The 18025-nt window shown below is 36.3% G+C and overlaps 1 protein-coding gene across 1 annotated transcript in view; it reads right to left on the bottom strand.

Annotated features, from left to right (window-relative positions):
• Positions 1–321: 321 nt before the first annotated feature.
• LOC132544361 (titin-like) overlaps positions 322–18025 on the bottom strand; it is a 31003-nt gene continuing 13299 nt past the window's right edge. Inside the window, exons 6-16 of the mRNA XM_060207950.1 lie at positions 14075–14193; positions 13587–13739; positions 11918–12244; positions 11633–11712; positions 11073–11298; positions 7209–7622; positions 6795–7061; positions 5814–6140; positions 3110–3448; positions 2173–2496; positions 322–1958 (exon numbers count right to left, since the gene is read on the bottom strand). Coding sequence (XP_060063933.1) covers positions 1951–1958; positions 2173–2496; positions 3110–3448; positions 5814–6140; positions 6795–7061; positions 7209–7622; positions 11073–11298; positions 11633–11712; positions 11918–12244; positions 13587–13739; positions 14075–14193 — 2584 coding nt within the window. The 3' untranslated portion in view covers positions 322–1950. The remainder of the gene's footprint in view (positions 1959–2172; positions 2497–3109; positions 3449–5813; positions 6141–6794; positions 7062–7208; positions 7623–11072; positions 11299–11632; positions 11713–11917; positions 12245–13586; positions 13740–14074; positions 14194–18025) is intronic.

The raw sequence follows: 18025 nt of genomic DNA, 5'->3' as shown, positions 1-18025 counted from the left end.
ACAACAGTCCAGTTATATAGGTATCCAGTGTTTATTTGACCACAGTGACAACAGTCCAGTTATATAGGTATCCAGTGTTTATTTGACCACAGTGACAACAGTGACAACAGTCCAGTTATATAGGTATCCAGCATTTATTAGACAACAGTGACAACAGTCCAGTTATATAGATATTCAGTGTTTATTTGACCACAGTGACAACAGTCCAGTTATATAGGTATCCAGTATTTATTAGACAACAGTGACAACAGTTCAGTTATATAGGTATCCAGTGTTTATTTGACCACAGTGACAACAGTCTAGTTATATAGGTATCCAGTGTTTATTTGACCACAGTGACAACAGTCTAGTTATATAGGTATCCAGTGTTTATTTGACCACAGTGACAACAGTCCAGTTATATAGGTATTCAGTGTTTATTTGACCACAGTGACAACAGTCCAGTTATATAGGTATTCAGTGTTTATTTGACAACAGTGACAACAGTCCAGTTATATAGGTATTCAGTGTTTATTTGACCACAGTGACAACAGTCCAGTTATATAGGTATTCAGTGTTTATTTGACAACAGTGACAACAGTCCAGTTATATAGGTATCCAGTGTTTATTTGACCACAGTGACAACAGTCCAGTTATATAGGTATTCAGTGTTTATTTGACCACAGTGACAACAGTCCAGTTATATAGGTATTCAGTGTTTATTTGACAACAGTGACAACAGTCCAGTTATATAGGTATTCAGTGTTTATTTGACAACAGTGACAACAGTCTAGTTATATAGGTATTCAGTGTTTATTTGACCACAGTGACAACAGTCCAGTTATATAGGTATTCAGTGTTTATTTGACCACAGTGACAACAGTCCAGTTATATAGGTATCCAGTGTTTATTTGACCACAGTGACAACAGTCCAGTTATATAGGTATCCAGTGTTTATTTGACCACAGTGACAACAGTCTAGTTATATAGGTATTCAGTGTTTATTTGACCACAGTGACAACAGTCCAGTTATATAGGTATTCAGTGTTTATTTGACAACAGTGACAACAGTCCAGTTATATAGGTATTCAGTGTTTATTTGACCACAGTGACAACAGTCCAGTTATATAGGTATTCAGTGTTTATTTGACCACAGTGACAACAGTCCAGTTATATAGGTATTCAGTGTTTATTTGACAACAGTGACAACAGTCCAGTTATATAGGTATTCAGTGTTTATTTGACCACAGTGACAACAGTCCAGTTATATAGGTATTCAGTGTTTATTTGACAACAGTGACAACAGTCCAGTTATATAGGTATCCAGTGTTTATTTGACCACAGTGACAACAGTCCAGTTATATAGGTATTCAGTGTTTATTTGACCACAGTGACAACAGTCCAGTTATATAGGTATCCAGTGTTTATTTGACCACAGTGACAACAGTCCAGTTATATAGGTATCCAGTGTTTATTTGACCACAGTGACAACAGTCCAGTTATATAGGTATTCAGTGTTTATTTGACAACAGTGACAACAGTCCAGTTATATAGGTATTCAGTGTTTATTTGACCACAGTGACAACAGTCCAGTTATATAGGTATTCAGTGTTTATTTGACAACAGTGACAACAGTCCAGTTATATAGGTATTCAGTGTTTATTTGACAACAGTGACAACAGTCCAGTTATATAGGTACCCAGTGTTTATTTGACCACAGTGACAACAGTCCAGTTATATAGGTATCCTGTGTTTATCTTATTACGAATTCTCTAGGATACACGGAAAACTTTCCTTTGATTGTATATATACCTATGGCATCTTTGTAGAAAAACTATAAACAATTTAAGAGAAAGTGCTTAGGTCAAATGATAAACGCAAAACGTGGAATTAAGCGCTGAATATATCAATCATGACATGACTGTAATTGCATGAAATCTGGATCGTCCACTTGGATTGTTTTGGATGTCTCTAACATTCTGAAAATAAAACATCATGACATTTAATAATTGTACCAAGCTTATCTAAATCATCTTGGTTTTATAAAAGTCAATAAAAGATTTGAGAATTGATCAGAAATTGAACATAACACACTATTGTGCTTATGGATTCGGATGTCTGGATAAAAGATAAAAATTTTTTATTGTCTTCACACGCTTTAAGCAGACTACTGGGAGTTTTACAAAGATTTACCTTCATGCAGTGTCACAGATCTGTCAGTCATACCGACGTCGTTATAAATCTGTACTGTGTAGCGTCCGTAGTCCTTGTCCTCGAATGACGTCACTCTCAGCCTCGTTATGGTTCCGGTTTTCTCCACCGTTTCTCCATTGGACGAGACCACAATGTCAATGTCATTGTTGACGATGTGATATTTCAACGAGTCGTTAGTTATTTCCTCGTTACCCTTCAACCACCTGATGCGTCGATAACCTGTCAACGAATGGAATGTCGCCCATATCTGTCCCGTTGAGTTCGTGACGTCAGTTGTCATATCCTGAACTATTTCAGGAATACCTGTTCAAAAGATCAAACAATCTCTTACAATGATGTCCAATTTTACAAAACCTACGACGAAAATGCCTCTAGATCGAAAACATTTACAATTCAAACTCAAATTCAATGAAATCAGAGCAAGCCATTCGAACAAATTTTACACGGAGACTCAAGAAGAATTATATAAGGAAAGTAAGACTAGATGTTCCGGTAGTGTAAGCGTCTTCTGCTTTATCTACGACACCGCCATATTTATATCTTGGTCAATTCAAGGAAGTAATAACATGTTTAAAATAAGAACAAGGTAAACGACAATGGAATCAACAGGCATATTAACGTAGATAAATACATTAACGAAAATGGAACTTCTTACGATTGACAGAATAGTTGTTATATTCTGGGCTTATAATAAGAGTGAATCTCAAGTTCTCAGTGAATAAGGATGCTTTATAGCATTTTGTGCCGAAATCTATGTAAATCGATACAATTATAACTTTGAGGATTTCTAAAGTGTCACTCGCAACAACCCTGTGATTAAAATGTCGGTCCATATCTGTTATTAACACATTCGAAGATCTAAATTGACCATATTCCTGAATGCATATCGCTACAAAATAACCAAACCATCATTAACCTTGTCCGTTTTCAATTAACTTCACTGGAATCACTGCTTGCCCCGCTTCATTTGACAAAATGGCATCATACATCCCATAATCCTCTGCTGTAAGACACGTGACAGTCAAGATGGAGGATATCGAATGTTTGGTCCGCACCAGGGAATTGGGGTCGTCATGATCTCCGGATGGTTCAGTCTGTATCTGATACTTGTTGATAGGGTGGTTTATCTGGACCTCCACACCCCTGAAGTACCACTTCAAACTGAAGTTGGGGTAATGGGAGGTGAAATTCACGTTTAAAAGAGCAGAGTCTCTATCATACGTCACACCAACGTCACTGGAGGTGATAGGGTTAGCTGTAAAGACAGCGTTTTATCTATGGTTAAACACATCAAGCTGACATTTACACTACAGTTTCATTTCTTCCTCTTGTCACTACGACAGAAATGAAAGGTAGTTTTCCCCTGAACATGGGTGTATAAAGGAGTATATACGATACAACATGAGAGTTTTCCCCTGAACATGGGTGTATAAAGGAGGATATACGGTACAACATGAGAGTTTTCCCCTGAACATAGGTGTATAAAGTAGTATATACGGTACAACATGAGAGTTTTCCCCTGAACGTGGGTGTATAAAGTAGTATATACGGTACAACATGAGAGTTTTCCCCTGAACGTGGGTGTATAAAGGAGTATATACGGTACAACATGAGAGTTTTCCCCTAAACATCGGTGTATAAAGGAGTATATACGGTACAACATGAGAGTTTTCCCCTGAACATAGGTGTATAAAGTAGTATATACGGTACAACATGAGAGTTTTCCCCTGAACGTGGGTGTATGAAGGAGTATATACGGTACAACATGAGAGTTTTCCCCTGAACGTGGGTGTATAAAGTAGTATATACGGTACAACATGAGAGTTTTCCCCTGAACGTGGGTGTATAAAGGAGTATATACGGTACAACATGAGAGTTTTCCCCTGAACGTGGGTGTATAAAGGAGTATATACGGTACAACATGAGAGTTTTCCCCTGAACGTGGGTGTATAAAGGAGTATATACGATACAACATGAGAGTTTTCCCCTGAACATGGGTGTATAAAGGAGTATATACGGTACAACATGAGAGTTTTCCCCTGAACGTAGGTGTATAAAGTAGTATATACGGTACAACATGAGAGTTTTCCCCTGAACGTGGGTGTATGAAGGAGTATATACGGTACAACATGAGAGTTTTCCCCTGAACGTGGGTGTATAAAGGAGTATATACGGTACAACATGAGAGTTTTCCCCTGAACGTGGGTGTATAAAGGAGTATATACGGTACAACATGAGAGTTTTCCCCTGAACGTGGGTGTATAAAGTAGTATATACGGTACAACATGAGAGTTTTCCCCTGAACATAGGTGTATAAAGTAGTATATACGGTACAACATGAGAGTTTTCCCCTGAACGTGGGTGTATAAAGGAGTATATACGGTACAACATGAGAGTTTTCCCCTGAACGTGGGTGTATAAAGTAGTATATACGGTACAACATGAGAGTTTTCCCCTGAACGTGGGTGTATAAAGGAGTATATACGGTACAACATGAGAGTTTTCCCCTGAACGTGGGTGTATAAAGGAGTATATACGGTACAGCATGAGAGTTTTCCCCTGAACATGGGTGTATAAAGGAGTATATACGGTACTACATGAGAGTTTTCCCCTAAACATCGGTGTATAAAGGAGTATATACGGTACAACATGAGAGTTTTCCCCTGAAAATGGGTGTATAAAGGAGTATATACGGTACAACATGAGAGTTTTCCCCTGAACATGGGTGTATAAAGGAGTATATACGGTACAACATGAGAGTTTTCCCCTGAACATGGGTGTATAAAGGAGTATATACGGTACAACATGAGAGTTTTCCCCTGAACATGGGTGTATAAAGGAGTTTATACGGTACAACATGATGATGTTTTCCCCTGAACATGGGTGTATAAAGGAGTATATACGGTACAACATGAGAGTTTTCCCCTGAACATGGGTGTATAAAGGAGTATATACGGTACAACATGAGAGTTTTCCCCTGAACATGGGTGTATAAAGGAGTATATACGGTACAACATGATGGTGTTTTCCCTAAACATGGGTGTATAAAGGAGTATATACGGTACAACATGAGAGTTTTCCCCTGAACATTGGTGTATAAAGGAGTATATACGGTACAACATGAGAGTTTTCCCCTGAACATGGGTGTATAAAGGAGTATATACGGTACAACATGATGGTGTTTTCCCTAAACATGGGTGAATTTCCCAATCCGACAATACCAGAATATAACATAGTGTACTTTTTATTCATTTTAGAAATGGAGCCGAATTTACATAACTGCAAATGTAGTTTTATTTAGTTTATTGCAACGTGAACCGAACTCTGAGCGAAAAACATCAAATTAAACAAAAAAAACCCAAAAAACAAAAAAAACAAAAACAAAAACAAAACAAAAACAAAATATTTTCAGGTTGATAAAACATAAGACATATACATATTCTACAGCTATATTTTTTCGGCCATGATTATATGATTCAGCCATTACAATGTAACTTGTTATTTCCACCTCTGATACATGGATGGTCCAACCTAGTTGAAGTTTTCCGTTACCCTAACCGCTATGTTCCGTAAGTCCATCATTTAGTACTTACAGTTTTACAGAATTGTAGTTTACATACCATACTCGGGATTTTGAACATTGATGAAGTATTCAGAACTTCCTATTTCGTTTGAGATTGTGATATGATACACTCCATAATCTTCGGCTGATGGTGAAGACACATTTATTGAAGTCTTGTGACCTGGCCGGCTAAATGTCTTGAAATGTACGGGCAGATTGACGTCATGTGGTTCCGTTTCTATGACGTTGCTATCCGATGAACTGATACGCTTTTCGTTTCGATACCACGTGACCCGACGATATGGAGGAAGTGAATAGAAGGGTACGGCTATGAGTATACGGGTGCTTGTGACGTCAACTGTTGATTCAAGAATCTGAGGAACGGCTGAAGGAAACATAAAAAAAATCATGTTTTAATTGGCAAGAAACGTGCGGCCAGCTTTAAGATTGGTAGCAATAGACATACCAAGCAATGCCAGGCTTGCAATCATGAGTAGTAGATTCGAAAACCCTACACGACAACTAGAAGCATTTGGTCTAGACATATCTGCTATCGCACGATACATTTTGTCTCAAAGACGTTAAAGAATTTGCTTCAGCTTAAACAAACCATGAGTATCGAGTACACTCATGCGTTTTTTTGACAATGAAAATATGAAAGGTCAGTGAAAGAAATTAACTGAAGTAAGGTGAGATACAACGGAAGTACCGAAAGTGTCAGCATTGTCAACACTAAACGACATACAAGGATAATTCACAATTACATGGGGGGGGGGGTCACAGGATGTCCTAGTACAGAACATTACAGGTGGCCATGGTATAATACAATATATATGTATTTAATGTGCTACCATGTTTTTTTACCCGAGGTGATGATGTGGAAATGATGAAATTTACCTAGAATTTCTGAAAATTTGTCGGAAGATACTAGTAGCTAAAATATCCCATATGATGTTATACTACATACATACACCTATAGTATGATGGTGTCACAAATCAAACCTCTGTCACCTTTCTGTCAAATTGCCCTATTTCTTACCTCTCACAGTTAGTTTAGTTCTATTGTGATGAACGATTATGTCATTTCCGGTTTCCTCTTCTTTAGCAACACAGGTGTAGGTGCCCGCATCCGAATACATACACGTCGGAATACTAAGTGTGTTGATTGTTCCATCTTGATCTCCGGGGAGTTTTCTGATGACGTCTCCATCTACTGAATGAATCCACGACTGCGTGATAGAACATGAAGTGACGTTGCACACGAGTTGAATGGCATTAGACTGGTCACAGGTAGCATAAGGGAAAACTATAACAAAACAATTTTTTAGAGTAATTTCGACAAAACGTAAGAAAAAATACATGCTTGAACCTGAAATAAGTCATTATTTGATTCCATATCTTAGATGTCAATGAATTAGAACGGACATTTTGCTGCGCATGTCATGTTTCTTACCTTCCGGTATCGTGACGTCAATGACGTGGTGCGTTATCCCCGCGTCATTCCTCAGGACAACGCGGTATGGTCCAAAGTCGTCTGATGTTATCATGGATATAGTCAGCAGAGCTGTATAATTAGCATTGGGCACCGTCGACGTTCTAGTGCTACCGATGGATGGATAATCATAGCTGCGATCAACATCGCTTTGATTTTGATGTGTTGGGTACCCGTATGTAAACCAATTCGACGAGAGGATCCCTTTCCACGTCATTTCCTGTCTATATTTGTCAGTTGCATTTTCCAGTTGAACATTACCATGGTACCAGGTAGCCGTTGGATATGCGATATTGGAGTCAAAATTCACTGTCAAGATGATGTCTTTATCACTCATTTGTACAGCTAGCGGTGTTGTTAACAGTCTGGGAAGCTCTACAACATTAAAACAGGACAAGGACGAACGTACATTAAAACATAAACAACACAAGGAAATATAACATCTTAAAGGATGACCTGTTATCACCTGTTATCATCATTTTGTTTTTTGTTTTTTATGATATTATTGATTTTTTTTCAGTTTTTATTGTATCTATTAGTAACTTAATTTAGTTATTGTCTTACTTAATGAAGTTATATATCAGGGTAAAACATTAAAAGATTACGACGTCATGTACGGTAATATGACGTCATGTACGGTAATATGGCGTCATGTACGGTAATATGGTGTCATGTACGATATTATGGCGTCATGTACGGTAATATGGTGTCATGTACGGTATTATGGCGTCATGTACGGTAATATGGCGTCATGTACGGTATTATGTTGTATTATTATTTTACTGTAGCTATATAAGGAGACATACATATATCACTAGATAACGTGTTACTGTAGATATATAGGGAGACAGACAGGTATAACTAGATAACGTGTTACTTTAGCTATATAGGGAGACATACAGGTATCTTTAGATCACGTGTTACTGAAGCTATATAGGGTGACATACAGATATCTGTAGATAACGTGTTACTGTAGCTATATAGGGAGACAGACAGGTATAACTAGATCACGTGTTACTGTAGCTATATAGGGAGACATACAGATATCTGTAGATAACGTGTTACTGTAGCTATATAGGGAGACAGACAGGTATTACTAGATAACGTGTTACTGTAGCTATATAGGGAGACATGCAGGTATTACTAGATAACGTGTTACTGTAGCTATATAGGGAGACAGACAGGTATAACTAGATAACGTGTTACTGTAGCTATATAAGGAGACATACAGGTATAACTAGATAACGTGTTACTGTAGCTATATAGAGAGACAGACAGGTATTACTAGATAACGTGTTACTGTAGCTATATAGAGAGACAGACAGGTATAACTAGATCACGTGTTACTGTAGCTATATAGGGAGACATACAGATATCTGTAGATAACGTGTTACTGTAGCTATATAGGGAGACATAAATATATTACTAGATAACGTGTTACTTTAGCTATATAGGGAGACATACAGATATTACTAGATAACGTGTTACTGTAGCTATATAGGGAGACATACAGGTATAACTAGATAACGTGTTACTGTAGCTATATAGGGAGACATACAGGTATAACTAGATAACGTGTTACTGTAGCTATATAGGGAGACATATAGGTATTACTAGATAACGTGTTACTGTAGCTATATAGGGAGACATATAGGTATTACTAGATAACGTGTTACTGTAGCTATATAGGGAGACATACAGGTATAACTAGATAACGTGTTACTGTAGCTATATAGAGAGACAGACAGGTATAACTAGATCACGTGTTACTGTAGCTATATAGGGAGACATACAGGTATAACTAGATAACGTGTTACTGTAGCTATATAGAGAGAAGATAACGTGTTACTGTAGCTATATAGGGAGACATACAGGTATAACTAGATAACGTGTTACTTTAGCTATATAGGGAGACATACAGATATTACTAGATAACGTGTTACTGTAGCTATATAGGGAGACATACAGGTATAACTAGATAACGTGTTACTTTAGCTATATAGGGAGACATACAGATATCACTAGATAACGTGTTACTGTAGCTATATAGAGAGACAGACAGGTATTACTAGATAATGCGTTACTGTAGCTATATAGGGAGACATACAGGTATTACTAGATAACGTGTTACTGTAGCTATATAGGGAGACATACAGGTATTACTAGATAACGTGTTACAGTAGCTATATAAGGAGACATACAGATATCTGTAGATAACGTGTTACAGTAGCTATATAGGGAGACATACAGGTATAACTAGATAACGTGTTACTGTAGCTATATAGGGAGACATACATATATTACTAGATCACGTGTTGCTGTAGCTATATAGGGAGACATACAGATATCTGTAGATAACGTGTTACTGTAGCTATATAGGGAGACATACAGATATATCTAGATAACGTGTTACTGTAGCTATATAGGGAGACATACATATATTACTAGATAACGTGTTACTGTAGCTATATAGGGAGACATACAGATATCTGTAGATAACGTGTTACTGTAGCTATATAGGGAGACATACAGATATCTGTAGATAACGTGTTGCTGTAGCTATATAAGGAGACATACAGATATATCTAGATAACGTGTTACTGTAGCTATATAGGGAGACAGACAGGTATTACTAGATAACGTGTTACAGTAGCTATATAGGGAGACAGACAGGTATTACTAGATAACGTGTTATTGTAGCTATACAGGGAGACAGACAGGTATGTTTGCCCATCACTAGAAAACAAAACAAAAAAATGAAAAGGAAGAAAAATAGAGAAAAGAATCGAAAATAACTGAAAACATTAAAAATGGAAGAAAAAAAAAGGAGAACAGGAGAGAAAGGAATTGAAAAGAAAAACGAAGACAAAGAACTTAAAAGAAGTGATAGGAAGAGGTCAGAAGTGTTGAAGAGAAAGCAGGAGAAAAGAAGAGAAAATGAGTGAAATTAAGAGAAAAGTGGAGAAAAGATAATAGAAGAGAAAAGATGTGAAAAAAGAGAAAAGAAGTGAAAACAAGAAAAAAAAGAAATGAAAACAAGAAAAAAGAACAAAAGAAGGGAAAACAGGAACAAAGAAGAATCAAGAAGTGAAAAGAATTGAAAACAAGAGAAATCAAGACAAAAGAAATGAAAAAAAGAGAAATCAAGACAAAAGAAATGAAAACAAGAGAAATCAAGACAAAAGAAATGAAAACAAGAGAAATCAAGACAAAAGAAATGAAAACAAGAGAAATCAAGACAAAAGAATTGAAAACAAGAGAAATCAAGACAAAAGAAATGAAAACAAGAGAAATCAAGACAAAAGAATTGAAAACAAGAGAAATCAAGACAAAAGAAATGAAAACAAGAGAAATAAAGACAAAAGAAATGAAAACAAGAGAAATCAAGACAAAAGAAATGAAAAAAAGAGAAATCAAGACAAAAGAAATGAAAACAAGAGAAATCAAGACAAAAGAAATGAAAACAAGAGAAATCAAGACAAAAGAAATGAAAACAAGAGAAATCAAGACAAAAGAAATGAAAAAAAAGAGAAAAAAGGAGAAAAGAAATGAAAAAAAAAGAGAAAAAAGGAGAAAAGAAGTGAAGTGAAAAGAGGTTAAAAGAAGAGAAAAGATGATAGAAAAGAGAAGAAAAAACGGAAAGAAGAGAAACGGCGAGAAAGAATGTGAAGGAAAATATCTAGTAATAAAGAATCAATAACGATCATACGATGCTTGATGCCACGGATCAACGCATGGATCTTTTACATTCGTGTCCAAAATTAGAACCTGCCATTACTGTTTTTCAATTTTGATGTTGATAAATCAAAGGATTATCTCCCTTACCTGTTCTGGGAAGATCCATATTAACGGAGATTTCCGATGACCCGATATCATTCCTTATGATACACATATATTCCCCGTAGTCAAGTTCTGTAGGTTCCACACGGCTCAACATGGCCATGTATATATCCTCGTTTTCATTTCCATTTTCATCACTTTGCACAAGCTTTGTCGCGATAGCGACGTCACTTCCGGTGTTAAGTATGTGTTGTGATTTGTACCATTCCACCTGTATCAGCGAACAAAATGAATATTAATGAATGATATTAGTGATACAGATTTCTCCATCTTGTAAAATGCTGGAAGTCAATATAGTATATATTCATGTTTGAGACAAATATGACATGAATGACGTAAGAGTTGTGATGTGATATGGTCTGTGATTGGAAGTATACAAGTCGATTTTTTCTTAGATTCATTTGTGAAGAATTCGCTCTAATAAATGGTGAAACTACGTGTATCTGTGATGCTAGATGGTGTATTTATTCAACATGCATTATTTAAGTTGTTAATGTATTTTTTTAATTATTTGAAAACGTCAATATGACTATATATATATATACCTCGAAGTTTGTATGCGAAGAAAACATCACCATGATAGTAGCATTCTCAGAAAATACTGTATAGTTTCGTATATCTGGAGCTACAACATAGATACTTCAAGCTTCATATCTTAAGGTATGCACATAACCCGACACAGAGTTTCTGACTCGATATATCAGCTCAGTAATCACTTATTAATTAAATTTCCCGATTACATTGTTTATTTATAAAATATTGGCAAAGTAATAAAAACTAATATTGTCATTTTTATCAGGTTTAAATATCTTAATATCAGATATGTTTACCCGAACTCCCTCTTCGCAGTGATATCAAACGTTCACTGACACCAAACTTGTTCCTGACGCCAACGTTGTAGTTGCCGAAGTCACTTGATTGTAGGTCTGTTATTACCATCGTGGCTGTAAACCCGTCTACAACGACGCCTGGTTCCGACGCAATGCCAACCTTAGCCGAAGTGACCCTGAATGTGTATCTGTCTTCCTGTTGAATATGGCGTCCAAGTCTACTCCAGTCCACCGCGGTGTGTGGTGTACTCGACATGAAGTCGACAGACATTTCGGCCACGCCCTTAGACACCTTCGTCACTACAGTCGGCGAGATGGATGGACTTGCTGAAAAAAGAAAAAGGAGGTAAGTAGCCAGATGAAGTTATTAACTCAGTCTATCGTTAATATTACTTACAATAATGAAGGTTATATACGAAACTGTATCCATTAGCTTATATAAACGGTTTGCAAAATATCAAGCGTGTTAGGTACATTTTTTTATATTATCTAAATATATGAGATTCACTGGATTATAGTGAACATCTCCATCTAGATTTTGACATTTTTTCGATCAGTTTTGATTATCGTCTCCTATGCTTCAACATTTAGGCCATAAACATCATTGATGGGTCCTAGAAGGTCGAAACAGCTGCATTATGTAACCTGATTGACGAGTCCTAGAAGGACGAAACGCCTGTATTATGAAACATCACTGACGAGTCCTAGAAGGACGAAACAGCTGTATGATGTGACATAACTGACGAATCCTAGAAGGACGAAACAGCTGTATTATGTGACATCACTGACGAGTCCTAGAAGGACGAAACAGCTGTATTATGTAACCTGACTGACGAGTCCTCGAAGGACAAAACAGCTGTATTATGTAACATAACTGACGAGTACTAGAAGGACGAAACAGCTGTATGATGTAGCTTAGTATATTGTTTGTCTCTACTGTATCTTATCAAAATTTGTATTAAACGTCCATATCCACTTGTATGTGTTTTATACAATATAAAGGTCAACATCAAGCTGTCTATGATTCCCCAGAAGAGAAATGTCAATGAAGAGAAAGGTTTTACCTTACTGACCTTCACCCTACTGACCTTCACCCTTCTGACCTTCACCTTACTGACCCTTCACCCTCCTATTTCATTATTACACAATTGAGTTTCTGCCAGATACTAATAAGTGGAAATAGAGACATCAAGTTCTGATTGTTTTAGATATCAAACTGTTAACGATCGATTCTGGTACTAGCGAGTCCCAGAACAGTGAATATCTTATGAGTTCATTCTCGGCCCCATAGGTTGTCAAGCTTACTAACAGAGTGAAACGAAGTGCCGTAACTCTGGGAATTGTCGAATTGGTGAACCAGTTAACACACACAATGGTGTGTTTGGCCGACTTGGGATTAAATATTGTTTATTTTCATGTTCTAGTGATCGATCACAAAATTCGTTTCGTTAAGTTTGAAACCAGATAAGACTACGAATGTTTCAAAACGCGGTAGTTTCATTCCTGAACAAATTTCCTCTTTCGTTGAAAAGAGTCAATGTTACGATTGTATTGTGATGGTCTTTTCTGTCTTCACCATTTTCTTCAGATTCAATTCTTTACGTCAGTAACAAATGAAAAGAATGTAAAATTATCGTTTCCTTATATTTTATAGATTGTTTAGAAATACCTTTCGTCCGGATGTAGGATAGATGGAAGCCTCGCCCTGGCGCCGTGTCGTCCGTCTTAAACTGGATAACTACTGATTTACCGGACGCCATGATAACTTGGGATTCACCGTGTCCGGATAACTTCGTAAGAACTCGCTCGAGATCGGAATCACCTGTATAGTGATTTAGACACTCTTTCTTTAGAACTGAGATTATATAAGAATCGAAAACATTGAAATTGTTATGAACTAAGTGGGTGATTAAAAAAGTTCGAGTTGCTATCTCCTGTATCAACAATTCATGCTAGGTAAAAATGAAGATAAATATTTAGATGATATTAGAATATTGAAAACGCCTGATGCCTTGGTAGATTTGTTTGGATAACACACCATTTTAGCTTAGTATTTTTATAAGAAAATATTTTAAAGAATTGATGCATGATTATTTTTTTGCTGGTGAGTATTTGACAGGAAAATTAATCATTCATGATTATAATTGTAATATTTACCGTCGTAAATGACAAGATGGTCATAGTTTACTTCCAATGCAAGGGTGTGAATAGTGATCTGTATGACGTCATCATTACATACGTCATCAGACTTTACCGTCCACTTACAATCCAGTGAGCTGAAACAAAAGAGTACATCTTTACTTCAAGCAAGTTAAAATCTTCTACGCGGACATCGTGTCTAAATGTATTTTCAGATTATGACAATCTTACGAGAAGTAATATTCGCCATCTATGAACCTCATATGCGCATGTAATTTACATGTCTCATAGTCCTCTTATAGACCTAATGGTCCCCTTATAGTCCTCAAAGACCTCTTATAGTCCTCATAGACCTCTTATTGTCCTTATAGACCTCTTATTATCCTCATATAACTCTTATTGTCCGCAAAGGCCTCTTATAGTCCTCATAAATCTATTATTATCTTCAAAGACCTCTTATAGTCCTCATAGTTCCCTTATAATCCCCATAGTTCTCATAGACATCTTATAGTCCTCACAGACCTCTTATAGTCCTCATAGACCTCTTATAGACCTCTTATTGTCCTTATAGACATCTTATAGTCCTCATATGCCTCTTATAGTCCTCACAGACCTCTTATAGTCCTCATAGACCACTTATAGTCCTCATAGACCTCTTATATACCTCTTATTGTCCTTATAGACATCTTATAGTCCTCATATGCCTCTTATAGTCCTCACAGACCTATTATTGTCCTCATATGCCTCTTATAGTCCTCACAGACCTATTATTGTCCTCATAAACCTCTTATTGTCCTCATATGCCTCTTATAGTCCTCACAGACCTATTATTGTCCTCATAGACCTCTTATTGTCCTCATATGCCTCTTATAGTCCTCACAGACCTATTATTGTCCTCATAGACATCTTATAGTCCTCATATGCCTCTTATAGTCCTCACAGACCTATTATTGTCCTCATAGACCTCTTATTGTCCTCATATGCCTCTTATAGTCCTCACAGACCTATTATTGTCCTCATAGACCTCTTATTGTCCTCATATGCCTCTTATAGTCCTCACAGACCTATTATTGTCCTCATAGACATCTTATAGTCCTCATATGCCTCTTATAGTCCTCACAGACCTATTATTGTCCTCATAGACATCTTATAGTCCTCATATGCCTCTTATAGTCCTCACAGACCTATTATTGTCCTCATAGACATCTTATAGTCCTCATATGCCTCTTATAGTCCTCACAGACCTATTATAGTCCTCACAGACCTATTATTGTCCTCATATGCCTCTTATAGTCCTCACAGACCTATTATTGTCCTCATAGACATCTTATAGTCCTCATATGCCTCTTATAGTCCTCACAGACCTATTATTGTCCTCATAGACATCTTATAGTCCTCATATGCCTCTTATAGTCCTCACAGACCTATTATAGTCCTCACAGACCTATTATTGTCCTCATATGCCTCTTATAGTCCTCACAGACCTATTATTGTCCTCATAGACATCTTATAGTCCTCATATGCCTCTTATAGTCCTCACAGACCTATTATTGTCCTCATAGACATCTTATAGTCCTCATATGCCTCTTATAGTCCTCACAGACCTATTATTGTCCTCATAGACATCTTATAGTCCTCATATGCCTCTTATAGTCCTCACAGACCTATTATTGTCCTCATAGACATCTTATAGTCCTCATATGCCTCTTATAGTCCTCACAGACCTATTATTGTCCTCATAGACCTCTTATTGTCCTCTCAGAGTTCTCGTACAATCTTCTTATTTTCTTCATAGTCCACATAGTCAGTCCTAAAAGTCCTCTCATAATCATTTTTACAGTCGTCGTTGTTATAGTCCTCTTATAGTGTACGTAGCACACTTAGACCTCCTACAGTTCTCGTAGTCCTCGTTGTATCATCACTGATCTAACAGTCCCCTTATAGAAGTACCGGTCACGTTATATCTTACAGTCATCTCATGGTCTTCAAAGTCCTCTCATAGTCCTCTTATAGTCTTCTTACTCCGCTTATAGAAATATAGTCCCTTTTTAATCCCCATAGTCCTCTTATAGTCTTCTTACTCCGCTTATAGAAATATAGTCCCTTTTTAATCCCCATAGTCCTCTTATAGTCTTCTTACTCCGCTTATAGAAATATAGTCCCTTTTTAATCCCCATAGTCCTCTTATAGTCTTCTTACTCCGCTTATAGAAATATAGTCCCTTTTTAATCCCCATAGTCCTCTTATAGTCTTCTTACTCCGCTTATAGAAATATAGTCCCTTTTTAATCCCCATAGTCCTCTTATAGTCTTCTTACTCCGCTTATAGAAATATAGTCCCTTTTTAATCCCCATAGTCCTCTTATAGTCTTCTTACTCCGCTTATAGAAATATAGTCCCTTTTTAATCCCCATAGTCCTCTTATAGTCTTCTTACTCCGCTTATAGAAATATAGTCCCTTTTTAATCCCCATAGTCCTCTTATAGTCTTCTTACTCCGCTTATAGAAATATAGTCCCTTTTTAATCCCCATAGTCCTCTTATAATCTTCTTACTCCGCTTATAGAAATATAGTCCCTCCTTTAAGTCCAATCTTCCCCTAATTAAGTCCTCTTATAGTCTTCTTACTCCGCTTATAGAAATATAGTCCCTTTTTAATCCCCATAGTCCTCTTATAGTCTTCTTACTCCGCTTATAGAAATATAGTCCCTTTTTAATCCCCATAGTCATCTCATGGTCTTCAAAGTCCTCTCATAGTCCTCTTTATATTCCTCTCAGTCCTAATTAAGTCCAATTATAGTCCTCTTAGTCCTAAGTAAGTCCAATCATAGTCTTCTCAGTCCTAATTAAGTCCAATTATAGTCTTCTCAGTCCTAATTAAGTCCAATTATAGTCCTCTTAGTCCTAATTAAGTCCAATTATAGTCCTCTTAGTCCTAATTAAGTCCAATTATAGTCTTCTCAGTCCTAATTAAGTCCAATTATAGTCTTCTCAGTCCTAATTAAGTCCAATTATAGTCTTCTCAGTCCTAATTAAGTCCAATTATAGTCTTCTCAGTCCTAATTAAGTCCAATTATAGTCTTCTCAGTCCTAATTAAGTCCAATTATAGTCCTCTTAGTCTCCTATAATCCCTTTGTTGTCCTCACAATGTTTCATTTTTTGATTACCAACCCAATTCTCAGGATAAAAAGTGATGACAATACAACCAATTGATAGAACTAGCTATGGACTATGATATACGACACAGGCTGTCATTGACATAATGAATAATATCGTATTGTCTGAGACGATATCCTTACTTCATCTCTTATTTCGTATCTAGAAATGAACTTTCCCACCAGAAGAATATTAAAATACAGAATATGTCAATCTATATTTATTAAAAGGTAGCAAAAGTTTGCAAACTTCTTGAAATTTATAAGTGATGAACTCGTATGATTACATTGCGTAATATTTATACATGTACCAATCTGTCAAACAATAAAGATATTTATATCTTAACTTAAAGCAAAGCTTGTCAATGTGACAACGTATAACTTACACTTCTTCAGTAGTCGGTTCGAGTCATTGTACACTATAGAAATGTGTAATGTTTGATGATACGGATTATAAAAATGTGTAATGTTTTATGATACGGATTATAATAATGTGTAATGTTTTATGATACAGATTATAAAAAGGTGTAATGTTTTATGATACGGATTATAGAAATGTGTAATGTTTGATGATACGGATTATAGAAATGTGTAATGTTTGATGATACGGATTATAATAATGTGTAATGTTTTATGATACAGATTATAAAAAGGTGTAATGTTTTATGATACGGATTATAGAAATGTGTAATGTTTGATGATACGGATTATAGAAATGTGTAATGTTTGATGATACGGATTATAATAATGTGTAATGTTTTATGATACAGATTATAAAAAGGTGTAATGTTTTATGATACGGATTATAAAAATGT

Source organism: Ylistrum balloti, unplaced genomic scaffold, assembly GCF_031769215.1.
Source record: "Ylistrum balloti isolate Yb309-2 unplaced genomic scaffold, AGI_CSIRO_Ybal_v1 Utg369588, whole genome shotgun sequence".
NCBI classification, from domain to species: Eukaryota; Metazoa; Mollusca; class Bivalvia; order Pectinida; family Pectinidae; genus Ylistrum; species Ylistrum balloti.
This window is presented reverse-complemented; position numbering and strand designations above follow the sequence as displayed.